Raw genomic sequence first — 27,702 nt, 5'->3', positions numbered from 1 at the left:
CAAATTTTCAGTTGAAATGGGTTACATAACTTCATTTTATGATTATTGTGTGGAGGGTTATTGAGGAAAAAAAAGTAGCTGGAGCACCTTCGCTGCTTGAGTTATAATGAACAATTTCAGAAATTGTCTTCAGCTCTAAGTTTGGAATAAATGGAATGAGGATGTAGTTAAGATAAGACCTAGGTTTTGCTGAAATGGTGTATGAATAGACATTCATTATTACTAAACGCCATCTCATTTTTAATCTTTTTTCCTATCTAGAATCCTCATTTACTGTGTATGAATGAGAAGTTGCATTTCTCCTGTAATTCTTTTGTATTCCACCACTAAAACACCTAATTTGCCAAATGTTTGCCCAGTCACTTACCCTTTCCCTATCCCTGAATGAATTAAAATACTTGTTAAAATCTTGCAAATCAAGTATAAAAGTCCACTTCGAAAGGAAATTTTAAAAGTATCTAAATTATGCAAGATTGCAGTTTATAAGATGTACATACAGGGAGGTCTGCATGATTTACAAAATGCTAAAATGCATATTATTAGGGAAGTTATTTCTCGCTAGCAGGACTGAATACCAGGAGTAGGGAGACTTGTTGTCATACTATATGTAACAAGGTCCACATATTTTAGAAAATATACTTTACCTCCAAACATGCCAGAGGTTACTAGAGTATTATCTAGAATGGGCCTATTGTTGTAGAGGAAAACCTAATTTGTTCTGATTATATCCAGTGGAATTCAGAAGAAATCAGAAGCAACTTAATATATACAAGTCCTGAGGTTTCTTAATAAGGTGGAAAATGGAATGTTTTCTTTTGTGGAGAATATAGAACTAGAATGCCAATCTTGAATCTGCAGAACCTTATTCTGAAAGAGATGAGGAAAAAATGTTTTCTCATTTCTGAAGAGTAAGAAACTTTGAACTGTTGTTTAAAGTGAATTATTGAAGATTTGAAGGTAGAGGTGAAAGAAAGGGAGTAAGTGAGAAAATAGTTGCATATCCAGCTAGATGATATTTTAACTTGTTTTTCATTTTTTTTCCATTATTACATCTTTACATATTCACCTTTTATTTCTCTGCTGAGAATTCCTTTTTCTAAAATTCACTCCTTGCTTTTAAACACCACTGGACACCAATTAAGAGTTCTGGATTGAAAAAAAGAGACTAGCCAAAAAGAAAGAATTGGAATAAGGAGGACAAGAAAATATTAATCTTGCATAAAAACTTTAGTGACTAAAATACAGTCGAGTCACTTACAAAATTACCTGCTTTGCTATTTTACATGATAACACATTTGATTTTGTAGAATTCATTCTTCAAACAACTTTGCAAATCAATTAAAAATACTAAATTACATGCTGAAGTTGTATGCTTTCAGAACATCTTTACCATCCTTCGTTTCAACAGCACCCACTATGCTTACATAGTCACAGACAACACTCGTAAAACCCCTGTGAAAAGAAAGTTCAAATTTTTAAGCTTCATGGAATCAACTTAAGTCTTTAGAGGGAACTGAACAATTCACTTTAGTGTGTGGTTTGAGTCAGTAAGATCATATAACATTAAAAAAAGCAAGCTCTTTGGCCCACTATTTTCATAGAATTTGTAAAAAAAAATATTTTTCATTGTCTCTTGCTACAGCAAATGATACAGCTTTGCATTATGAAAAGTTAAGATAAAGCCTGTTTAAAGCAAATCCCACCCCCATAATAAGGTGTTGTCTGTATCCATTTGGATCAGGGTTTCCCAGTGTTTTTCAGCCATAGACCTCTACCATTAACTGAGGTCCCTGGATCCCTGACCTAGATGCTTAAATGCTATGAAAATATCTGCCTCCACCACCCCACTCAGATCCTCTGGGTGAATAAGATTTTTCATTGGGTCTCTTCTAACATCCCAAAATCATGCATGTCCTTGTGTCTAAAACCACTTGGACATCTCTGCCTTGTAACTGAAATGTTCTATCCTGTGTTAAAGGTGAAGAATATTGGTCTATCTCCAAGGCAATAACTTAAAATTTTACTTTGGAATTAATACGTAATGGATTCTTATGCTATATTTGTCACATAGAACAGTACTGGCCCTTTGGTCCATGATGTGCTGGCATATACAGTATAAACCTACTCCACAATCAATATAACCCTTCTATCCTACACACCCCATAACCTTATGCTTCTTACATCCATGTGCCTATCTTTCTTGGATGTTACTATTATACACCATCCCTGCTAGTGTGTTCCTGGTACCCAACACTATTTTTAAAAAAAACTTACCTGACACCTCCATTAAACATTCCTCCACTCACTTTAAATTCACATTCTCCCGTATTGGCTATTGTCACCCTGCGGGAAAAAGCTGCTGACTGTCCACTCTTGTGCTTCTCAATCTTATTTATCTTTTATCAAGTTGCCTCTTATTCTCTGTAGCCCTAGTTCACTCAACCTTTCCTTACAAGTCAAGTCCTCTAATCCAGACAGAATCCTGCTAAATCTCTAAACCCTGTTTAAAGCTTCAACACCCTTCCTATCATGAGTTGACCAGAACTGAATACAATACTCTTAGTGTGGTCTAACCAGAGTTTTATAGAGCTGCAACTTAACCTCAATTCCCCCAGCTAATGAAGACCAGCACACCATACACCCTCTTAACTTGCATGGCAATTGTGAGAGATCTGTAGACTTGAATCCCAAGATCCCTCTTCTTCGACAGTGCTAAGAATCCGGCTATTGACCTTGTACTTTATCTGCCACTTGTTTGCCCAACTCTGGATCCTGTCAAAATCCATTTTAACATCTTCATGTCATCTGCAAACATACTAATTCTGAATCCATGCAGCTAAGTCTCCATGGATTCCATGTCTCATGACTTTCTGGACAAGCCTACCATGGGCAACCCTGTCAACCATTTTCCTAGTATTATATGGTCCACATACACCACTAACTTCATCAATTTATTTTTTTCATCTTGACAAACTCAATTAGCCTTGAGGAATGACCTGCTCTTCACAAAGTCATGTTGATTATCCCTAATAAGGCCATGCTTCTAACAATGTTTGTAAATCCTCCCGAATGGTTTGCCCACCACTGACATAAGGCTCACTGGACTATACTTCCCAGGATTATCCCTGTTACTTGTATCGAGTAACAGAATGACATTTGCCTTCCTCCAAACCTGGCATCACACTTGTGGCCAGGGAAGATGCAAATATCAATGCTCCTGCAACCTCTTCCCCCTTGCTTCACAACTGGCTCCTGTGACTTAGCTATCCTAATGCTTTTCAGAAGCTCCAATACTGCCTGTTTCTTAACCTTGACATGTTCCTCTTCTATACTGATCTCGTACTTGTCAAGGTGAACACTGAAGCAAAATATTCATTAAGAAGCTCCCCCATCTCCTTTTCCAGGTACATTACCCTCTATTCCTGAGCAGTCCTACCCTCACTCTCATCATCCTCTTCACGTACTTTCAAAATGCTTTGGGTGGTTCCTTAATTCTACTTAGCAAGGCCTTCTCATGTCCCATTCTAGCTCTAAGTCCTGTCTTAAACTCCTATAGCTACCTTATAATTCTCAAAAACCCGGCTTGATTTTTGCATCCTAAACTTTGTTTTCTTCTTCCTCTTAAATATTCTACTTCTCATCAGCCCATGGTTCCTTCACCTTACTATCCTTTCCTTGTCACACATGCCAATGTGCTGAAGATTAATCCTTTGTAAAATAACAACACTTGACACTTCAGAATGTTAGAAGCATATTATCATTCCCCATTATTAACCACGGAAAACAGCCAAATAAGACAATACCTGGACTTCATGTGGGATCCTCCAAGTAAGTGATAATTACTTTCAAGATGGAGACATTTGTTTGACTGTCTTTTCCATGTATATACTCTAAGAGACAAATCCATTGAAGCAGTGACCACACGGAAAGGATCCTTTTTTTTGGGGGGGGGGGGAGAAAAAAAAACACTGAAAATGCTTTAAAAACTAGCACCATTACTTGATGTAATCTGTTGGATTATTAACATACCAGAGAAATCCCACTGATGGTATCGTTGTGGTCATGAAAACTGGCAAGGTGTACCCCATCAATGGAAAAGAGTTTCATTTTTGTATTATGTGCTATAATAATTGTATTACTTCCATGGCCTTCTATAAGTATATCATTCCTGCCAGCCTCTTCATAAGTGAAACTTCCAACTTGTTCACCTTTCAAAAAATGTCAAAGAATAAAGTCAGCTGTGTACTACAGCTCAAAATGGCAGCATTCAATTATTCACAAGGAAAAGGACTGCAAAAAGGTCCTAACTACATATACTTACTCAACAAATACATCTGAATAACGGACATATCAGTTTTGGCAGCTTTATGGAATTATAAATCATGCTGAAACTTGAACAGCTGCAAGATCAAACTGGTTATAATAATTATTTGGGCTTCAATCCAAGTGCACAGGTCTCACCCAGTACCTCATTAATATGCACAATGTTCTTGTATGAACCGTAAAAGAGCAAGGCAGAATATTTGGCAATGAATGTAATCATCTCACCAGTGAATACATTAGTATATTCACCCAGTTTTTAAATGTAAGTTCTGGATTATGTTAGGAAAAGGAATTGTTAAATTTTATTCTAGTTGGCATTGAAACTAACTATAGTATCCTAACTGCCTACTCTTTGAGATAATTTGGATGGAATAAATATTACATGGGAGGACTATAGTACACTAAATAGTTAACTTGAAGGTCTCAGATTAACTTAAATGTACAGAAGATTTGAACTCGTACAATTGCAAAGGGATGTACTGATTTTGCTTAAAACCAAGCAGAAACCCACTGAATGATAAATTAGAATTAAAAATGACTACCATTCAAATCCCAGTGCTCACAGTAGCAATGTTTCATGTATATTCTTAAGGTTTAAATGTCATTTCATATTTTTATACCAATGGAAAAAACCTTAATACCTTGTATTTCTGGTTTATGTTTTCTTTTTTGACATACATTAAGAGTAATGATACTTTTTTGTGAAACCATAGCATTGTTGTTGGTCACAGTAACCACTCTGGATGGTGCTTTAGGTAACCAGCAAGCTGTGTAGCAGTTGTTTACATGTAGGGCATCCACTGGCAGTCTATCATCATCAAGGCAATCCATTAAATATTCTGTCCGCAATATCTGTAAGGAATGCATTTTGGTTTAGTAGCTTTGTTTCTCCTATTGGACAACATGCATTTCGTTGCATATTTAATTTAATAAAATTGGCTCCTAATCTATCAAAGTATTTGTCTAGCATTAAAAATAACATTAACTAGTTGATATACAATTTAAAAAAAATACCTCATGCTGTTATGTTTGGTTTATTGTATTTTTAAAAACTTCTCTCACAAAGCCAGGTATGTAATTTAAGATCCAAATTCAAAAAGAACTAAGGGGGACCTTGGTAAATTAATTTGCCAGGTCATCAGTCTGACTACTTGGAAATTGTATAAAATACAATGTCAAAAGCTGAGCAAGTTTGACAGTGAGCTCCATGATACTATGCATCAATGAAATGGATGTGACCTGAAGAGAAAATAGATTAATTTTCTCTTTTAAGGTCTTTGCAGCATTCTGAATAATGGATGAACATTATTATTATGTGTCATGTTGTATGATCTGGGTGAACATGGTCAATGACCATGATTGTTCTTGGCATTCTTTCTATATAAGTGGTTTGCCATTGCCGTCTTCTGGGCAGTGTCTTTACAAGACAGGTGACCCTAGTTATTATCAATAAACATACAATAGAGTAAGTTTACTGTAAACCTAAAATTAGGAGCAGGTTTGGGCTATGAGTCCTTCAGTGTTGCTTTAATATGACCATGGCTGAACGAGGTTGGCCTCAAATTCTCTTCTGTGACATTACTCCATGCCCTTCTATTCCTCAATGTATCAAATGCTTATCCACCTCCAATTTAATCCAATGTATCAAATGCTTATCCACCACCCACCAGGGCAGAGAATTTCAGACATTCACCACCCCTTGGAGAGAAAAAACTTTCTCATGCCTCAGTTTTAAATGACCAGTACTTGATCTTATTATGCATCATCATTCGAGACTCTTCCCCCTAGTGAAAACATCCTAACATCTACCCTGCCAAGCTGCCTTTGGACCCTATATGGAGGAATGAGATCACCCATCACTCTTCTAAACTCCAAGTAATATTTAACCTCTTGAGAGGACACCATCATCATTGCAGGAATTAGCCCAGTAAACCTCCTTTGTACAAACTCCAATCTTACTATTTTTTTGAAGGTAAGGGTACCAAATCTAGATTTAAACAAATCAGGACAGGACTTGCACTCACCTTCAAAAGAAGTTGTTCTGATTTTACATATTTTTCTATACAATATCTGCCCGGTCCATCACACGCTGAATGTCAGTTTTTCCCTCATTATTCTGTGCCACTGCTCTTATTTTCCTTCTGATCTATTAAATATTCTATTCTTGGATTCCTCCTGCCTCCTAGTTTGTCTAAATCTCCATTTCTAACCACACTTGCTGAGGCAATACTGGTGTCGGTGGCCCAGAAATCAGAAACTATTTCTCCCACACCATGCTTTGAGTCATGTATTTACCTCCCTAATCCTAATTACCCCGTGCCACTACTACTGAAATATGAAAAAACTGCATTCTTTTCCATTTTAGTTTGGGTAAACTTAGTAAACTTGCTTCTTCTATAGTTCTTATGGACAACTCAAAGCCCTTCATATCCAATGTAACAAGCAATGAACAAGTACGATAGGCAAAACACAGGAAACACTCTGGTGGAAGGTCACTGAGCTGAAGCATTAATTTTGTTTCTACCCTCAGAACTGCTGGCCAACTGATTATTTTCAGAATTTTTTTGTTTTTCTTTCAAATGTTTACCATCTGCTATATTTAGATTTAAATTTAAGATTGTTGAACCTCAGATGTCGCTTCTGCCTATAAAGCACAACATGCAGAATCATATGGCTGTGTTACAGACATGCATGAAAGCAATCAAATTTATCTTCTAAATCAATATTAGAAGAGAGCAATTTCAGCATCTCTCATTTCAAATCCTATTTTCACTATTCTCAGTCAAACTGGATTAAGGCTGCTGTGCGTTAATGTGTAAATGGTTAAACAACAAATGTGATTTCAATAGTACTTCAAAGTGCTTGACATTTCACTGAAGCATTAAATTTGATGTTACATAATTTGAAAACATAGAACAGTACAGCACAGTATGACCCTTCAGCTCATGATATTTTGCTGACCTATGTAAACTTAGTCCATCCTATATAGCCCATAAACCTCCATTTTCTTTCATCCATGAGCCTATCTAAGAGTCTCTTAAATATCCCTAGTGTATATAGTACTTTATGGGTAAAAGATCTAAAATGGTGTGAAGTATATGCTTACCTTAGCAGAGACATCATTATTTTTTGTACCACAAATGATCCATTGATGATTGGGTGAAACCAGTAAAATATCCACTGGTTCGCCATCAATTAGTGATAAATGAGAGATCTGGCTGAGATTAGGAATAGTTAATGTGATAAGTGCTCCTTCCCTTGTGCCAATCTGCAATGACAAATATTGAACACTTATTATTCAATGCTACTTTCTTTAAATCTAATTTTAAATAAACATTACATTCTTAATCTACCAAGGGCAAATTTGATATAAGTTTGTTATATTTGTTATAGCAGAATTATTGAATTCAAGAAAAAAAAAATCGGAATACGTTTAGGACATGAAATTTAAAGAATTTACAAGGAAGTGTTAGAACTACAGAAGTATAAAAAAATCTCCAAATATATTCTGAAAAATCAATACTAATGATGAAATAAGGGTGTTTCTACATTTACAATAGAATACTAATGCAAACCCCAGGTTATTGTTTTGTGGCATCTAAAGTGGAATAAATTTTAATTACAGTACTTCTAAACTGCAGCAGTGAAATTATGGAAATATATTGAATAATTACATAAATATGGAATAAATATATATATTTTTACCATATTACTCTCATCGTAAGTTGACTTGAGAGTTTTTCAATGCTCTTAATGAACACCCTCACCACAATCAAGTTTTTCTTGTGCAGTCCTCAGCACCCTTTAGTTATAGTATTAACTTTACTCCCAGTGTGGTTGTAATCATTTAATGTGTTTGATTTCGTATCTCCTTCAAGCCTCTGCCCCTTGATCCTGAGGTCTTTCCAGCCTTCCCCATCCCCCCATTATATAAATTTTCACACTGATTATAGAGAGATTACAGCTACTCCCCATGAGAATTACCATGGAAGATTAGTATATCAACTAAGAATAAAAGTCAAAGGAACAGGCCCATTTGGCAGGTCACTTCAAATACATCCGAAACAGAAAAAGTAATTTGGACCAGTCTAAATTAGTTCCAATTTATTATCTGATATTTTAGATCAGAAAATGACATTCGGAGACAATGCCAAGTTAACTTTGTTTCTCCACTGTCTGATATGCTGAGTGTTTCCAGCAGCTAAACAATGTCCTGTTTCAATTTCAGTTTTTCAACATCTGCAGTGTCTGTGGTCCAGATCATGGCCTCATCTGAAATGGTGCCATATTCCATTTATTGGAAATGAGTACAAAGTTTACCTGTCTTTTCATTTTCTGCTAAAGAATCAATTCTGTACTGTCTGCTTATCTGTGAAGCACACCATCCTTCTATGAAGTCACATGCATTACTACTTTTGGCAAGTTAAGAGGATAAACATAGCAGAATACTTACCTATCTAAAACTCCCATATGAAAAGAAACAATATTTCTAAACTTCTGAATGACTTGTCTATTTGACAATCAGTGTCATAACTTCTCAGCTGGACTATCATATAGGAAGAGTAATTTATTTTTAGTTGCTACCATTAAAAATGTGAGAATAACTATTACTGATAACTCCCTAATAGTCCACTGAAATAGAGGGAGCTAAATATTGATAGCTACATGCAACAGATGATTTTGTTTTAAGGAGTCTCAGTTCCCTCATTTAACTATGTCTATTGATCATGGCCATTTGAAACTTCCTTTATCCAATACCACTCTAGGAACAAAATAACTATGGATATGAAGTGTTAGTAGAAAAAGACAAATAGAACTACTAAAAATAAAGCATTTCAGAAATGTTGCAAGTAATTTGCTGTTTAATAAATTGTAAGCCTGATATCTGATAAAACTTTTTCTTGTATATAACTAGAATAAGACACAGGTGATAAGCATATTCCATACTTTTAGTACACAAAGATGATTAAGTATATGAACAACATACAGTTAAGCAGTGCTGGTCTTCCATGTTGTAGGTCACCAAATTACAAATTGTACATGAAGTTGCAAAAACAGCTAGTTCCTCTCCAGTTTGTCCATTCCAAAGTTTAATGTTTCCTTTGGCGTCTGCCGTGATCACAAGGCCTTGTTGTGGAAGGGTTGATAATTTTACCAGAGGTTCTTCTTGTACTGGTGTTGACCACAGCTGCTTGCCCTTTGAAATAAAAGATCATTACTGCCATTTTGGTGATGTAAGTAAATGAATCCTCCAGCAAAAGATCTTTAATATATATATTTTAACTTCTAGCATCTGTCTACATTTATTTGAAAGTGCAAAACGAGTTTTAAGAAAATATCACAAGCGTAAAGGATAAAGCTCTAGTTCAACCACACAACCAAATTTTTGTATTTTTTTTCTTTTTCTGGTTGAACTGAAATAATGGATTTCATACTGTATGCTTTAGTGGAGCAGATGTTTAAAACGCTGAATGGTATTTGGTCGAAATTCTCAAAATAACTGACTCTTCACCTGAAATTTACTTCACAGTCTTATCATAATTTTGAGCTTTCTCAGTATCCCTGAACATCAACTTCATTTAATGTTTATTATTTTAAAGATACAAATAACCTCCTCTTCTCATATTCCTTTTAAGGAGGTTGTATTTAACTTTTACAACTTAAGTTTCAAAAGAATAAAAATGTACAATGGTTGTCCACGTCCTTTAGATTGCCCCATGTCTTTTTTCCCAAATTTAGGGACAGTGCTTCATCCCTATTAGATTCACAAAATAGCAGAGCCTCTTCAATGCATTTTGAATGGATGAACTTAGGCAGCAGTGTACGTACTTATGAAAAAAGATACAGGAAGTGACAGGCGTAAGTTAATGTGCTACAGTTTATGTGATCTCCAGCATTTCCATTGTTTTTGGTTGAGATATTGGGACAGAAAGGGGCTAAAACATTTATGAAATACAGTTTATAATATTGTCCATTTTGATGTTTGACAATTATGTTGTAGTTTTCTAATCTTTTAAATTGTCTTATTTTGACATTGTTCCCCATTCGGTACTCCTGACAGGACAGCAGTCCTTTTTCATGCTGTTGGTCATCCAGACCAAACACGCACACATATGTACACCAATACTTCAAAAAGAAGTCATTCACTCAAGTTGCACACTGTGCCAACCTGGTTACACTGCTGTCCCACTGCTCTCCCACAACCTAAATGCCAAAAACCTATGCAAATCCTTGCACTCCTGGTTGCTGCAGATTGTTTCACTAAAACCTTGTGCAAACCCTTGAACTTGGCTGGCAATCCCACAGTAAAGAATGGACCTTAGGTCAGTGAGGACGGAGTCCTTCGGGGTGGTTTTGGGTTGGCCAGGGTGAACAGTGCAACCACTCAGTGCTGTGACATGATTAGTGTCAAAGATTATGGGGAGAAGGCAGGAGAATGGGGTTGACAGGGTAATAAATCAGCCAATATTGAATGGCGGAGCAGACTTGGTCAGTCGAATGGCCTAATTCTGATCTCGTGTCTTATGTTAGGGATCGGCAACACCTACTCCATGTGTTTCAAATTACCTGGATCCCATAGTCTCATTCATCGGCTGCTGGATATGATGGAAACTGGTGTTTCACTAATTCCCCTGCCCCTATCTTTGGCTGCAGTCCAACGATTTATCCATTTTAACATGGTCAGTGAACTGGAGAGAGCTGTGCAGCCAAAGAGGCCATAACTTCTACTGTATCCAACAGGTGGTGAGGAGGGAGACAGTAAGAGCCAGGTGGACTGACAACACAGAGCCCCACATAGCCTGAGACCCACATATATACAGTATTGTAAAATTCCCCATTTTCAATCTCGGGAATGTTCAGGGTGTTAATTCTGAAGAATAATTGGTTACGTTAAATGGATTTTTTTAATAGAGTGAGCCAACCTCCTGAATGCTCCATGCTCGCAATGTACAGTCTGTAGATGTTGTACAAACCACTGATTTCCAGGCCCTAGCTTCAAATTGGTTGTCAGCATTACTACAGTACTGCAATCCGGTGATCCTACCTTTAAAGATGAAAAAAAAAGAGATAAGAGCATGAATAACATTTCTTAAGAGCAAAGTAGCTATTTACAAGTAGTATGTGGGTTGCTTTTCTTTGCAGCTCATTTCTTTTGATTCTACAATGCCAACTTCATCCCATCCTGGCTAATTAAAGTAGTTTAGATACAGTGCCAAAATACCCAGCCGTTTCAAATTCCCATATGCAATGGTTTTTAATCCTCACTGCAGGTAACACCAAGACCAACCTGGTTGCTGCTTAGGGAAAGTTCAGTTTAATTGCTTCATTGCAGCAGGAGCCAAGTGACTGTGTAAGTAGATTAAAGACAGAAATGGGAGATGGAAGCAAGGGCAGAAAAAGAAACTGGGAAGTAGTTCAAAAGGAGCCCGAGCATGGAACTACTGAGCAACCCTTATTCAAATTTCCAAAATCTGAAACCAGACAGTTCTGAAAAGTGACCTTACTTACATAATGAACAGAAGTTAATGACATACACTATATAAAGCAAAAAATGAAGATCTCGATCATATATTGAAAGAGTGGATTTGTCAGCATTGGAATGAACATGCTGCTGATCATGAAACAAGCAAGGATCTCTCAACAAACTGAAAATTGAAAGTAGCTGTGAATATTCAGAAAACTGGTTGCAGGAATTTAAGAAATGGCAGGGAATTGAATGTTTAAAGATTTACGGTGATAAATTGGCTGCTGATCATGAAACAGCAGATAAATTCATAGATGGGTTTGCTGAGATTATCGCTGATGAAAATCTAACACGCTGAAAGGCTTCATAGTACATATGTGTGATGAACAAGTGTAAGACAAACACTGCTTACCGGTAGCACAGTAATTCAGAGTTGTAAATGTCGGTGATCCCAAGCTATCTCCTTATATATTCCAAAATCTGAAACCTGAAACACTTCCGGCCCCAAGCATTTCGGATAAAGGATACTCAACCTGTAGTACAAAGCTCAAGGGACTGAAGCCTAAGTGCAGATTGGAGCCCAGAGGACCAGGGAGAATGGCAAGTAGGAAACTGTAGACAGTTTCCACAGAACTATGGTAACTTGAAAGCCACAGCAGGAGACAGGATGCTGCAAATGAAATAAGTGAGCTCTGGAGATTATATTGTGGGGAAATAATGAAAAATTGTCAAAGACTCTTTCCTAGTGGGAGGATGACAAGCGTGTCAAGTGTTGTTACATGAGTTTGGGGCCAGAAATAAAGCTAGGATCAGAGAATTCTACAGTGGCTGGATGGAGAGGGGGAAGATGGATGGGAATATGTTAATGTTGATTATATTTTTAACAACACAATAAGCTCATTTAACTCATTTCCACATCAGGGTCTGCATGCTACAACCATGTCCGTTGTGAAGGAAAACCATCCACGTTTATTATTTTCCAGCTTGTTAGCTGAGTTGTTGATAGAATTGGCTGCAGGAATTTGGAAAATAAGCTCCACTAATTTTCACGCAGTAGCATTTTGAAATGTTTGGCTTTGGCATAGACAGTAGACAGGCCTTTTCTTCTCCACACTCCTGTTCTATAAAATTCTACTCTTTAAAAGTGAAACAAATCAACAAATACAACAAAATAAATTAAAAACTGTCTCTTACTACTACAACAAATCAGGCTTTTTGCCACTTACCACTGTGACCCCTGAAGGTTGTGCAGGTATAGTCAGCTCTGCCACGCCCTGATGCCATGCGCTGTTCTATTTTGGAACGATGCAGGTAATACTTTTTCCAGGAGTTTATTCCATCATCTACTTTTGAGAGATTGCAGAAGATCCATCGCTCCAGACATAGTCTTCTATACATTCAAATATTGAGAAACACAAAACATTACGTAAACCTCAAGTAATGAGGGAGGGGAGGATGGAGGAGGTGTGGCATTCCTACAAAACTGACCTTATTGTGATTTTCCATAACATGGAGCTGCATCATCTGTGCATGCATCAAGAAACGCAAGTTGAAGGAAACTTTTTTTAGATTATGAAGACACGTAGTCCTCTTTTATTGTCATTTAGTAATGCATGCATTAAGAAATGATATAATATTTCCTCCGGTGTGATATCACAAAACACAGGACAGACCAAGACTGAAAAAACTGACAAAACCACATAATTATAACATATAGTTACAACAGTGCAGCAATACCATAACTTGATGAAGAAGTCCATGAGCACAGTAAAGTTCAAAGTCTCTCAAGTGTCCCACATCTCACGCAGATGGGAGAAGGAAGAAAAACTCTCCCTGCCATGCTGACCACAATCCGACTCCGAGTCATCCGAAAACTTTGAGCTCTGATCAGCTCTCCAACACCGAGTACTGAGTGTCATCTCTGTCCGAACCATTCGACCTCCTTCTCGGTCGCCAAAACCAGGCAAGGCCAGGGATTTTGAGGCCTACCCTCTGAAGATTCCCGACCACGCAGTAACGACAGCAGCGAACGAGCGTTTCAGAAATTTCTCCAGATGTGCCTCTGTGCTTTCACGAGCATTCTCCATCAAATCAGAATTGTCCATGGCCCCTATTTATCAGATACGATATCATTTTTCACCGGAGGGCTGCGCACACGCAGGTGCGCCTCCATCTTCTCCTCACGCCTTAACGCAACACAGTTTGAGGTTTGAGGGGCAACCCTTACCTGTGTGTCTTTGGAGTGTGAGAGGAAGCTGGAGCACCAAGAGGAAACCCAAGTAGTCATGTGGAGAGCGCACAGGCAGCAGTGGCTGATCGCTGGTGCTGTAAAGTGTTGCTCTAACCACTATGCTAAGGTGCCACCCCATTGATTTATTTACAGGTTTTTTTTTCCCTACATAAATTCTGTGAGAGTGAATTTTATTTGCTTCTCAAATTTTTGGATAATGATTTGTGAATTCTTCAAGGGCCAACCTGTATTACCTGAACAGCCATAACACAGGGATTGCCTGTATTACTCAGTCACTCCAAGTTTTCTGTAATGCTTATTTTAATTCCAAAAATAAAAATTAGTGTTTTTTTTCTTGGCTGGTCCTCCTTTGTCTCAGAATGGTTTTACTAAACGTTACTGCAGACTCAAAAGTTTCTCCATACATGGGTGAAAAAAGGTTCCAACCATGCAAGGCAGATTTTAGTCATGAGATTTCTGGATGAAAAATAATTCTGACTTCTCTATTGCAAAGCAGAATTGTAATGGAATACACTTCACTTGCCCTGTCTGAGCAATAACAACTTGGGAACAGTCAGAATAAAGCAGATTACTCGATTGACATTGGTTCTAACAGTGTATACCATCCTCAGGATGCACTGTAACAACTCTCTCAGGCATTCACCAGAACATTTTCCAAGTTTACAGCTGCTGCCACCGCTCAGAAGGACAAAGGCAACAGATTCAGGGGAACAACATCCCCAAGTTGCACACTGTGCTGATTTGAACACGCATAGCCCTGCCCTTCCTTTGTCACTGAGTCAACATCATGGAATCCCCTGTGGAATACTATCCTGGGAGCATTTCTACTGTGAATGTTCAAGAAGGCAATTCACCACAATCTCCTCATGGTGAATAGAAGGGACAAACAATGTCTGTCTTCTCAGATATACATCTAAAAAGGTTAATTTCTGAAAAGACAAGTTAACAGTACTGAGTGCAACTCACATTACTCAAAAGAATGTTCAATAAATTATCAATCAATTCCATATTGAAAATCTCTGCTTTATACCATAATTTATATTCAGTTACAATTTAAAGGTCAATTAAGCTTGCATGTCATACACTGAAATGGCTGAAAATGCTTAAGGGATTCAGGAGTTTAGTAGTATCAGTGAAGAGGGGAAACAGGAATTAGCATTTCAGATCAATGACTTTTCATTAGAATGCTTTAAATCAGAAGCCAAGCTGCAATTGCATAAACTGTCACCATGTTAAGGAAAGAAAATGTTAACCAGATTTTTTTTACATCACCATCTGGGCAGATAAGGATAAAGTGAATTAGGACAATATAAATAAAACAGAAAGTGGCCAATCAGCTCCTCAAACCCAATTTGCCATGTAATAAAATCATGGTTGATCCATTCTTGACCTTAAAACCATTTTCCCATGCTCTTCCCCAATCACTTGATTATCCAAATAGTTCAAATTTCCTTCGATTTCCAACTAGAATCTTATTAAAGACTCTACATCTACAGCCCTCTGGGGTGGAGGTCCAAAAAGCCATGACAGTCCAAAGCAGTATCTGATCGTCATCTCAGATAGATAAAATTATATTCTGAAACTCTGCAACCTAGATTTAGTCACTCATCCTAACCTTTTATAGGCTAGTCCTCTATCCTGCCAGTATATTACCTGGAGTGCTACATATCTGCGTACTAGGTGACATGGCACCTTATCAAATGCCTTCTGAGAATCCAAATATACCCCTTTATCTATTGTTTGTTACCTCTTCAAAGAACTGTAAGCAAATTTAATCAACCACGATTTCACTTTCGTGAATCAACTTTGACTCTGTTCACTTGCCTCATGGTTTTCTAAATGCTCCAGCATTTTCCCCTATGACAGATGCTAGGCTAACTGCTCTATAAATTCCTGGGTCTTCTTTCTGAATGTCACAACCAACGTTTGCAGAATATCTTAATCCTCTGGGACCTCTCCAGTATTTAGGGAATTTTGTTACAGTGCAACTGAACATCCACTTCCTTTAACACCATAATATGTAGTCCATCAGACCCAGGGAATTCTCAGTCTTTAGCTCATTAGTTCACCCATTACTTCATCTGCAAATGACAGAGGTTGTTTTAAGTCCTTCCACCCTACAGTCCCCTTAATTATTAATTATTAAAAATGCTTTTGGGGACTGCTACCATACTAAAAAAAATATGTAGAATCTCCACCATTTATCTATTTCCCTATCTCAACCTCCAAGACACAAAACTTTAATTTTGCCGCTCAAGGTAGCTTGTTATGTACCTGTACTTTTCTCTCAGGTACCTTGACTGAGATTTATGAAATATCTCCTCAAATCCCTGCTACTGCTGAACTGTCATCCCGACAATTGTAACTAACGTGAGGCGCCTGATACACATGAAACCATTCCTTAGCAGCAAACCAAGAATCATAAGGCAGAAACAGAGCGTGCAGGAGAGAAGAGAAAAAATAGCATAAAATGACTACATAAAAGCCTTACACAAAAAAATTTCACACATACACATATAATAAAAAATGGACTTTAAGTCAGAAAGGGGTCTTTGATGGACTCTAGGGGTGGTGGTGTGGGTGATTGCTGGATGTGATTTATGATGCAGTTCCACCATCACAATTACTCTTTCTTTCGGCAAGACATCTCTTAACGTATCGCTGCAGGGCAATGTGACATGCCTGTCAAAGAATTGTGAATAAAACTAAATGATGCAACTTCATTCATCTAGAAAATAGAGACAGGTAGGGAATGGTGCCGTCAACCATATCAACCTAATTGGGGGGGGGGGGGGGAGTGCAGGGTTGTGTTGTTCTGGCTCAAAGTTAGAAAATAGAGAAGGAAGTTTGGAGAAGGGTATGACTGACAACCACATCGAGATTACAGAAATGGGGAATATGTCTTGTAATTTAGCTGCAGGAGGAGCAGAATCCTACCTGGAGAAATAGGTGCCTCCATGAGAAGCAAAGCCCACTTTGGAAATGAATACCATTTCACAAGATGGCTAAAATGCATTTTTCGAGAGGTGAGAGGTTGGGAGTGTCCGGGAGGTTGACAGGTTCTCATTGAAATTACGTGTCAATACTGGCTCCACCAAAGTAATTGTTTCCCTCTGCACTCATGATCAAATGCAATAATCCCACAATACAAACAATTATGATGACGTGTTAGTTATATCTCAATAAGTAGTGCTCTTACTCCAAGTTGGAAAGTCTAAAATTAGACCAAAACCTGAATGACAGTATAGCTGAAGCTGCTGCCTTTAGAGAGAAGTTCCTCTACTTTCCCAGGTGGATGGAATGGTTTCCATGAACTGTTTAGAAAGTAGGAGAGTTCTCCTTAAAGCCCTGTCCAACGTTATCACTCAACCAATATCAGGAAAACCAGTATCAAATTGTTATTGGGGCAGATTTCTCAAATTGCAAAGACAACTATACTTCCAAAAGCATATGTCCAGGGTTTGGAGCATCCAGATGTCAAACACAGCACTAAGCAAATGTAAATTCTCTTTTTATTCACAAGTACTTACTACTCATGCAGCAATAAGGGACATGACATAACACAAGCAAAATGAAAGGATGCACCTTCCTGCCTTAGCAACAAAAAGGAGTAGTAACTACCACATGGATTGCAAATGCAGGCAACAGTAATTAATTAGCCTCACCTCCACAGCCAAGGAGTATCTGCAGCTTCATTCCAAGCCTGTAATTATAAGAAATGAGAGATTAGGGACAAATCTATTAGACAGTGATAGTGTGCACAATTTGCAATTTATTACAATGTATTGAGGCAGTTTGGAAATGGCATGAGAAAGCCACTAAGCAGTATTGCACCCATATTGTACTGTCTCAGTACTTGTATATTTGTGTGCTGTAGCACTTACTTTTTATTTGCAGTTATTTTGTAAATAACACTATTCTTTGCATTTCTGGTCAGGTGCTAACTGCATTTCATTGGCTTTGTATCTATACTCAGCACAATGACAATAAAGTTGAATCTAATCTAATCTAAATGTATTCCAAGAGATCCTTCCCGTGGAGGCAACAGTAAATTCTTTGATCACAGAAATTCTCAATTTGAGGAAGTGGGGGTGTCAAAGAGGAGTGACCTCTTTGATCCTGTTAAGCAGGTGTGTAATTCCAGCCCTCACTCAGAATTCTGTCCCTTCATTTCCAGACTTAAGGAAGAGAAACATGCAGCACAACTATGGCTTTAACAAAGAACTACAGTCCACAACAGGCACCAAGTTCAAAGCATTAGGAGAAATTGTTAAATGCATAGAGTTCTGTTTTAAGCAGAATCTCAAAGAAAAGGGAAGTGGTTACAGAGGTAGAGGGAGGTGGAAAATCCCACACTATAGGGGATTTGACTCTGTTACGTACCAGCAGCAATAGATCACAAATTGAGTAGGTTTTAATGTTAAAACCACTATATTTATTAGTATCTATGCAAAAACGTAGAAAATTAAACGAAATAAACATAAGTTAACAGTGTGTGTAGCTCCCAAACTGTCAAGCTCAGGACCAGTTCTTAAAGTCTTAAGATGGCAAACTAGAAAGGTCCAGTATCCACAGAATAAGTGAGGGGAGGGACTGGTAAATCCACATTAAAATGTAGAGAGGAGGCGATCATGAAGAATTCCACAGGTTCCACGCTGGGAAAACGAAGTAACAGTCACCGAAGATCTTATCCATCGAGTCGTCCCGAAATCCATGTAGAAATGTCACAAGGTGACAGTCACGGAATATACCCTAGCACAGGTGGTTACCACAAAACATACCCGAAACTATGTACGGGTTAACAAAGGTGGTCGCCACAGGATACCCCAACAAAATCCATGTATGGATTATATGAAGTGACAGTCACACATCCACCGTGTACTGGGTGCTGTTGATCAACCCAATTCTCAGGGCATGGGAAAGTATGACTTTACCCATTGCTGCAGCAAGCTCCTGCCAGCAGCTTGCGGTCCAAAGCTTCCACTCTCTCTCTCTCGTCCCCCCCCCAACTTCTTTTTCGAAAGTCCCAGTGGTCTGTCGCAGCTTGTTATACTGACGTCATAGTCCCACCTCATCCAGGCGTTTTAAAGTGACACCCACAGTAAACGAAACCGTGGTCACGCAACAACTCCGAAAACTTAATCACCAATGAGGAGACCAAGGTGTGCATAACTGCTTAAAGGTAGAAGAATGGAGAAACTGGACTGAAGGTTAAAGATACAATGGGACAAAAACATTGGTAATCCAAACACAGGTATAAAAAATGTATATCTTATGAGACCGTTTATGAAGAGCAGTTGTATCATGTATAAGGGATGAGCAGAGGTGATTCAATATAGTTTTCTTAGTAGAGTTTTAGATAAGTTGGATCAGGAGTGCAGTGAAATAAAAAATCATTTTGCTAATGAGAAAATTCAGTCAATGAAAAAAGCCTTAAGGAGGGGTTCTAGTGACGTCATCGTTCAGAATGGCAGTTTAAATCAATAGCTCCTCTGGAAAAAAGCATATTTTGCCCCATTAATCCATCAAATATAAGATCTTTCAAAAATATCTGAATTGATAAGGGGGTCAAAAATGGGGAAAAGGAATGGAGATAAAAAAAAGCACCACTGCGGAGCCTATGGAAGAGAGGTACAGCGAGCGGCTCTCCTACACGTGTGCGTGGCAGCAAGGCTGATGCCTGGCCTCGTGCAGGCGAAGCGGAAAATATGATAAAGATTCTGGAAGAGATAAGGGAAGTCCAGAAAGATATAAAACAGCAACTAAATGATATAAAGTCAGAGCTCGCCAACGTTAATCAGAAAATAGCGGTGGCAGAGACTCGAATTGAGAAGGTGGAAGATCGCATGCAAAACGTAGAGCAGATACTAAGTAAGACGATAAAAATATTAAATCAACAGGGAAGTAAATTGCTTGACTAGGAGGGAAGATTGCGACGGAAAAATATCAGGATTTATAATGTTCCCAAAGGAGCAGAGGGATTGTCGATGATAGACTTTGTAGAAAAGCTGGTGCGGGAAGCGCTGGAGATTCCCCCAACTACGGAGATTGAAATTGAGAGGGCGCATCGTTACCTCGTCCCGCAGCCCTCCGGAGACAGAGAAAGTAAACCGCGCTCAATAGTACTTAGATTCCTTCGATTCAAGAGCAAGGCGGAGATTCTTCGAAGGACTTGGGGTAAGAAGAGGGTGTTTTGGAACGGAAAGTTAATATACTTCGATCATGATTACCCCCCGGCAGTCCTACAGAAACAGAAGGAATATTTCAAAGCAAAACAGTGGATATTATCTACATGGACTTCAGTAAGGCCTTTGACAAGGTCCCACATGGGAGGTTAGTTAGGAAAATTCGGTCGCTAGGTATACATGGAGAGGTGGTAAATTGGATTAGACATTGGCTCAATGGAAGGAGCCAAAGAGTGGTAGTAAAGAATTGCTTCTCTGAGTGGAGGCCTGTGACTAGCGGTGTGCCACAGGGATCAGTGCTGGATCCATTGTTATTTGTCATCTATATCAATGATCTGGATGATAATGTGGTAAATTGGATCAGCAAATTTGCTGATGATACAAAGGTTTTCAGAGCCTGCAGAGGGACTTGGACCAGCTGGAATAATGGGCTGAAAAATGTCAGATGGAGTTTAATACAGACAAGTGTGAGGTATTGCATGTTGGAAGGACAAACCAAGGTAGAACATACAGGGTTAATGGTAAGGCACTGAGGAGTGCAGTGGAACAGAGGGATCTGGGAATACAGATACAGAATTCCCTAAAAGTGGCGTGACAGGTAGATAGGGTCGTAAAGATAGCTTTTGGTACATTGGCCTTTATTAATCAAAGCATTGAGTATAAGAGCTGGAATGTTATGATGAGGTTGTATAAGGCATTGGTGAGGCCGAATCTGGAGTATTGTGTTCAGTTTTGGTCACCAAATTACAGAAAGGATATAAATAAGGTTGAAAGAGTGCAGAGAAGGTTTACAAGGATGTTGCCAGGACTTCAGAAACTCAGTTACAAAGAAAGGTTGAATAGGTCAGGACTTTATTCCCTGGAGCATAGAAGAATGAGGGGAGATTTGATAGAGGTATATAAAATTATGATGGGTATAGATAGAGAGAATGCAAGTAGGCTTTTTCCACTGAGGCAAGGGGAGAAAAAAACCAGAGGACCTGGGTTAAGGGTGAGGGGGGAAAAGTTTAAAGGGAGCATTGGGGGGGGGGCTTCTTCACACAGAGAGTGGTGGGAGTGTGGAATGAGCTGCCAGACGAGGTGGTAAATGCGGGTTCTTTTTTAACATTTAAGAATAAATTGGACAGATACATGGATGGGAGGTGTATGGAGGGATATGGTCCGTGTGCAGGTCAGTGGGACTAGGCAGAAAATGGTTCGGCACAGCCAAGAAGGGCCAAAAGGCCTGTTTCTGTGCTGTAGTTTTTCTATGGTTTCTAAAACGAATATTAAAGCAAGAAAAGATTAAATTCCAAACCCAGTACCCTGCTAAACTGAGGGTATTTTACCAAGAAGGGATACGACTATATCAGACGGTGGAAGAGGCGACTACAGACATGAAGAACAGAGGACTGTCCATTAGCATGGTCAAACCAAGGGAAAATCTGGCTGAGCAGTTATCCCAATCTGCTTGGGAAATAGTAAGAGAGCCAAGAAAGCAGGGGACGGGAGCAGGACGAGAGAAGGATATTAGGAAGAGACTGTGAGTTCTCCGAGGACAGCCCTCACCTCCTCCAGAAGAGCCATAAGGTTTGGCTAACTTCAAAAGTGCTGATAAAATAAACAGAAGCAAAAATAGACGGTGATATACCTATCTTGAAAAATACGTATTATAATGTGGATATTATATTACTCAATTTTTAAAAATTCATTCATTCATTCCTTTTCCCCCACTTAAATGAAAATATATACATGGGAGGAATACACAGGGAAATCATTTCTGTGTAATGGACATAGATTATTTTACTTACTTCTACAGGTACAGCAGCGGGGGCCCTCAACTCACAGGTAGGAGGGGCTATCTCCCACAGCTAGACGTTACTTCTAGCTCAACCCAGGGTTATCTAGAGACCCCAGCCTTGGAATCCCACTTTGTTACCTTTTTTTCGCGTTTCTTGGCTCTTATTTGTTCAGGGAGTAGATCGACTAAGTTATATTCTGCAAATTTCAATGCCATACTAACAGATAAATACACACGGCTAAGGACAAAGTAAAATTCATTTCTTTTAATGTCAATGGGCTGTTGAATCCAGTCAAGTGCAGTAAAATTCTATCAAAAATGAAAAATGAACAAGCCCACATAGTATATTTACAGGAAACTCACTTAAGTGATAATGAGCATGGAAAATTAGAGACTAGGCTTCACTAATTTGTTTTTCTCCTCATATAAATCAGGACATAGAAGAGGAGTTGCTATTCTCATCTCAAGCAAGCTAAATTTTGAAAAAGTATTTGAAATGGGAGATAAGGAGGGCAGATATATTCTGGTAAGGGGGAATATAGATGGAAATCCAGTTACTTTATTGAATATATACACACCCCCAGGAAGTGATATTAGTTTCTTCCAGAAAATTACTAATATTATGGTAACGGAAACAGAAGGTCTCTTGATATGTGAAGAGACTTAAATTTACAATTTTTAGATTATGAGAACAATCAATCCTCTTTTATTGTCATTTAGAAATGCATACATGCATTAAGAAATGATACAATATTTCTCCAGAGTGATATCACAGAAAAACAGGACAATCCAAAGAATAACACTGACAGAACCACATAATTATAACATATAGCTACAGCAGTGCAAAGCAATACCATAATTTGATGAAGAACAAACCATGGGCACGGTAAAAAAAAGTCTCAAAAATCCCCGAGTCGATTGACCCTCGAGTCCCCGATAGCAGGCGGCAAAAGGGAGAAACTCCCTGCCATAAACCTCCAGGCACCGTCAACTTGCCGATACCTTGGAAGCAGCCGACCACAGCCGACACTGAGCCCGTCCATCTAAAAACTTTGAGCCTCCAACCAGCCTCTCCGATACAGCCTCCTGAGCGCCATCCTCTGCTGAGCGCCTTTGACCTCGCCCCGGCTGCTGAAACAAGCAAAGCTGAGGATTCGGGGCCTTCTGCTCCGGAGGTTCCGGTTACCACACAGTAGCAGCGGCAGCAAAGCGGGCATTTCAGAAGTTTCTCCAGATGTTCCTCCGCACTCTCACGTCTGTCTCCATCAAATCAGAATTGTACACGGTCCCCTACTTGACAGATTACGGATATCATTCACCGGAGAGGCCGCGCGCGCTGCCGTCGCACCACCATCTTCTCCTCCTCCAAATTAGAACCAAAGTTAGACTTTTCCAATAGAAAAACTTATGAAACAAAGTTCTTACATAAGAAAGTTAATACACTTTTTGAGGATGTTGGTCTAATTGATATATGGAGGGACCTTTTCCCCGACAGAAGGGATTACACTCATTATTCTGCCCCCCATTCCATATATACAAGAATAGACTATTTCATAACACTTGGAAAAGATAGAGACAAAATAATCATCCTGTGGAATTGGGACAATAGATGTAAGTGACCATGCACCTATATATTTATCTGTTGCTTATGACCTACAACCAAAGAATACTATTTGGAAATTAAATTCAAGTCTACTCAATGATCGCTATTTTAAGGAACAAATTAAAAAAGAAATTGGTCTTTACTTAGAATTCAATGATAATGGAGAGGTTTCACCTCCCACTCTATGGGATACTCTGAAGGCTGTCTTAAGAGGGAAAATTATAGCGATATCTTCATATAAGAAAAAAATAATGAATAAATCATTAGAGGAATTACAAAATAAGCTGAAGGAACTAGGAAAAAACACAAATTGAGTTTGGCACAGGATACACTAGAGGAAATTTTAAAAATTAGGAATGAAATTAATAGTTTGGCTACACAAGAAATTAGAAAAAAATTAATGTTTCTGAAACAGAGACACTACGAAAGTGGATCTAAATCTACAAAAATACTGGCGTGGAAACTGGAAAAAAAAGCAGAAAATACAATTCATAGAATTAGGGATCCAAGAACAAAAGTGATAAAAAAAAAATAAGCTAAGTGAAATTCAAGAAGCTTTTGAAATGTTTCACAAAACTCTATATTCCAAAGTTCCAGGGGGAAGCATAACCCAAATTGCCACCTTCCTGAATTCTTTAGAGTTACCCACTTTAAGCAAAGAACAAAATAGAACGATGACTGCTGACATAACTGAAGCTGAACTAGAAATTGCAATTAATCAGCTTAAATTAAGCAAGTCACCTGGATCAGATGGATATACGGCAGAGTGGTATAAAGAATCTAGAAGTGAGTTAATTCCTGTTTTACTCCCCACACTGAAGTAGGCCCTAAGAAAGGCGCAAATGCCACCCAGCTGGAAGGAGGCGATAATCTCAGCTATACTGAAAGAAGGCAAGGATAAAATGGAATGTGGGTCATTTAGACCAATATCTGTTCTTAATGTGGATTATAGAATATTTACCTCCATCATGGCCAAACAATTAGAAGAGTTTCTACCCACACTGATACATAATGATCAGACAGGTTTTATACAACAACGCCAAACACAAGACAATATACGAAGGACACTTCACATTATGGATCATATAAAAAAAATGAAATTGAAGCAATAGTGATAAGCGTGGATGCTGAAAAGACATTTGATTTGGTTAACTGAAATTTTCTTTAGAGTTTTACATAGATTTGGTCTACATGACACAATTATTAAAACTATACAACAATCCTACTTCCAGGATTAAAATCAATGGATATTTATCTAATAGTTTTACCCTAGAAAGGTGCACGAGACAGGGTTGTGCTTGGTCACCGCTACTCTTCGCATTATATCTGGAACCATTAGCTCAATACATCAGACAAAATGAAGATACCAGGGGAATTACTAATAAAGGGACAGAGCATAAATTGGCCTGTTGCATGGATGATATTTTGATCTATCTAGGGCAACCAACATACTCTTTACCTAAATTGATGCAATCCTTTGAACAATATGGCCAATTATCAGGATACAAGATCAACATAGATAAAATCCAACTACTTTCATATAACTATAGCCCACCAAGAGAAATTGAAAGTGGATATCCTTGGGCATGGCAAAGAGTCCGTCAAATATTTGGGCATCATTATGTCAAAAGATTTGGCAAACTTATCAGAATGCAATTATCAGCCTATATATAAAAAAACTAAGGAAGATATGACAAGATGGAACCTAATTCCTTTTCTTGGTCTCAGTTCAAGGATTGAATCTATTAAAATGAATATACTGCCCAGACTACTATATCTCTTTCAGACCCTATCAATAGAGATTAATCAAAATCAATTCAATGAATGGAACAAGATGTTATCAAGATATATATGGCAAGGTATAAGGCCTAGGATTCATCTCAAAACTTTGCAATTAGCCAATGAAAAGGGGGAATGGGGCCTACCTTCTCTTAGAGATCATTATTTTTCAGCACAGTTGAGAGCTGTGATATGCTGGTGCAACCCATCATATGATGCTCAATGGAAAAACATTGAGGAGAGGATATTTTCCATTCCCATACAGGCAATTTTGGCTGATAACAACCTACAAAGTTACATAAATAATATTGACAACCAGTGGGTAAAATGGACTCTTAAAATATGGAAAACTATTATAAAAGAATATAAACTAGAGAGAGACATTGCAATTCTTAAATGATGTGCATATGACTCGGTTTTTACGCCGAATAAACTGGATGCTAGATTTAAGGACTGGACAGCTAAAGGAACAACAGCTATTTGCAATATAGTGAAAGAAGGAACACTGTTCAGTTTTGAAATGCTCAAAGAGGCCCTAAGTTTGATATAAAACCCTCTAACTCATTCACAATTTCCTTATATTTTGGAGCTTTTTTTTCCCCTCAGGTTGGCACAATGAAAATTCCATTTGGTCCAGAAAAATCTGGCTCGCAACAAACCCCCATTCATACCATAGTGCGGTTGGTGCAAGAGGTAACATAATAACACAGGAATACAGGAACAGGAGGAGGACATCGAACCTGCTCCACCATTCAATAAGATCATGGATGATCTGCATACGGACTCAGCTCCACCTTTTCCACATTACCATGAATTCCCTTGGTGTGCAAAAATCTATATAACTGTGTCTTAAATATATCTAATAAGGTAGCTTCTATTGTTTTATTTTACTTGATGTTTTATGTCTTCATAGTGGAGGATAGAGCAAACATCCCAAGGAATACAGATAGTTTCAAAAAGGAGGGCAGAACCTGTGACAAACTGTGGGAAAACTGAAAGGATTAAAGGTAACACACACAAAACTCAGGACTGGAAAAGGGTCTGGGCCCGAAACGTCGACTGTACCTCTTCCTAGAGATGCTGCCAGGCCTACTGTGTTCACCAGCAACTTCGATGTGTGTTGCTTGAATTTCCAGCATCTGCAGAATTCCTCGTGTTTACGTTTTTAAAAGGACAGTTAATATCTTCAGAATCAATAATCATGGAAAAAGTAGTCATTTAGTAAAAACAAAGCTTAACACAATCAAAAGCCAACATGGTTTTGTGAAAGGGAAAATGACATTTTCTATGTTCCTGAACTATTTGGTGATCCAACAAACTGACGGGGGGGGGGGGGGGGGAAGAGTCCAGAGGTAGTGCGTTTAGATTTCCAGAAGTACACCTTAATATGGTACTTAAAAGGCTGCTAATGATCACAAAGACCACCAATAGTCAGAATAAATGAATGGACTTTCTCCAGACTGAAAAGATGTTCCTAGCGGAGTGCCTCAGAAACCAGACCCTGACTCCCAATGATCACTGTATTAATAATAAAGGGAGCACGGTGCAGGTCATCCGAGATTGGCAAAGGTGGAGAGTTGAGGCCTGGATCAACATTCATCAATCGGAACTGCAGGGAATTGCGTGAGTGCTCAAGCGACCTATACCAGTCTCTTCTGTGCATTCTTGTGCCTGCATTTGTTAGCCGGGATAATTTATTTAGTCGGGCCCTCCAGTACTCCGAAGCACAATACACAGAATAAATCAATATTTGGTGCTAAATAGGGCGCTGAGTAATCCAATGTCACACATGAACACGTCCTGTACTGGAGTGGTGCAGAACGCTCCCGTATCGGTGCAGTAACCGGGACCACGGCCATCGGGCACAACGTTCAGAACTGTAACGCTGCCGTTCCTCCCTCCGTAGCTGCTGCCCGACCTGGCGGGTGTTTCCAGCGCGCCCTGGGGTTACCTACCTCGTTCACCTGCGAGACCTGTCGCAGATCATCGGCCTCCAACAGACTGAAGATATGGATCAGACAGTCCCGGGTGAGGGCGGAGACCGGCACCGAGCTCGGCTCCATGCCGGGGGAATGCAGGCGAGAGGTCGGCAGCCGCTGTTGCCGAACTAATTACTTAGGGGGAGGCGTCTTCAATCCGCAGGCACCATCTTCCGCTCACCGTCCACAGTGGCCGGCCCTCTACGGCAGCCCAAGAGGCACAACCATCCCACAGAACCCGTCATCTGAGTGCGCAGATCCCGAAAGCTGAATTCCATTGCCCCTTCAAACTTCATTAATCTCTGCCGCCTCCTGCATCACCCCACAACAAGCCCTA

The 27,702-nt window shown here is 38.9% G+C and overlaps 1 protein-coding gene across 1 annotated transcript; it reads right to left on the bottom strand.

The window, feature by feature from the left end:
- On the bottom strand, positions 1-27,609 carry fbxw12 (F-box and WD repeat domain containing 12). The gene is made up of 10 exons (XM_072280375.1): positions 27,342-27,609; positions 17,705-17,742; positions 13,015-13,178; positions 11,247-11,368; positions 9,311-9,520; positions 7,430-7,591; positions 4,965-5,175; positions 4,030-4,208; positions 3,804-3,934; positions 1-1,452 (listed from the first exon to the last, which is right to left on the bottom strand). Exons 1-10 carry the CDS (start codon positions 27,447-27,449, stop codon positions 1,353-1,355), a joined length of 1,425 nt encoding a protein of 474 aa, XP_072136476.1. The 5' UTR covers positions 27,450-27,609; the 3' UTR covers positions 1-1,352.
- Positions 27,610-27,702: the final 93 nt, after the last annotated feature.

The sequence above is a fragment of the Mobula birostris genome, chromosome 16, assembly GCF_030028105.1.
Source record: "Mobula birostris isolate sMobBir1 chromosome 16, sMobBir1.hap1, whole genome shotgun sequence".
Lineage (NCBI taxonomy): Eukaryota > Metazoa > Chordata > Chondrichthyes > Myliobatiformes > Myliobatidae > Mobula > Mobula birostris.
This window is presented reverse-complemented; position numbering and strand designations above follow the sequence as displayed.

Coding starts and splice junctions, on each gene's coding strand:
- fbxw12 (XM_072280375.1), bottom strand. CDS start 27,449: ATGGAGCCGAGCTCGGTGCCGGTCTCCGCCCTCACCCGGGACTGTCTG. Junction 5,176..7,429: donor ATAATGATGTCTCTGCTAAG/GTAAGCATATAC, acceptor CATTCCTTACAG/ATATTGCGGACAGAATATTT. Junction 3,935..4,029: donor CCATCAGTGGGATTTCTCTG/GTATGTTAATAA, acceptor CCCAAAAAAAAG/GATCCTTTCCGTGTGGTCAC.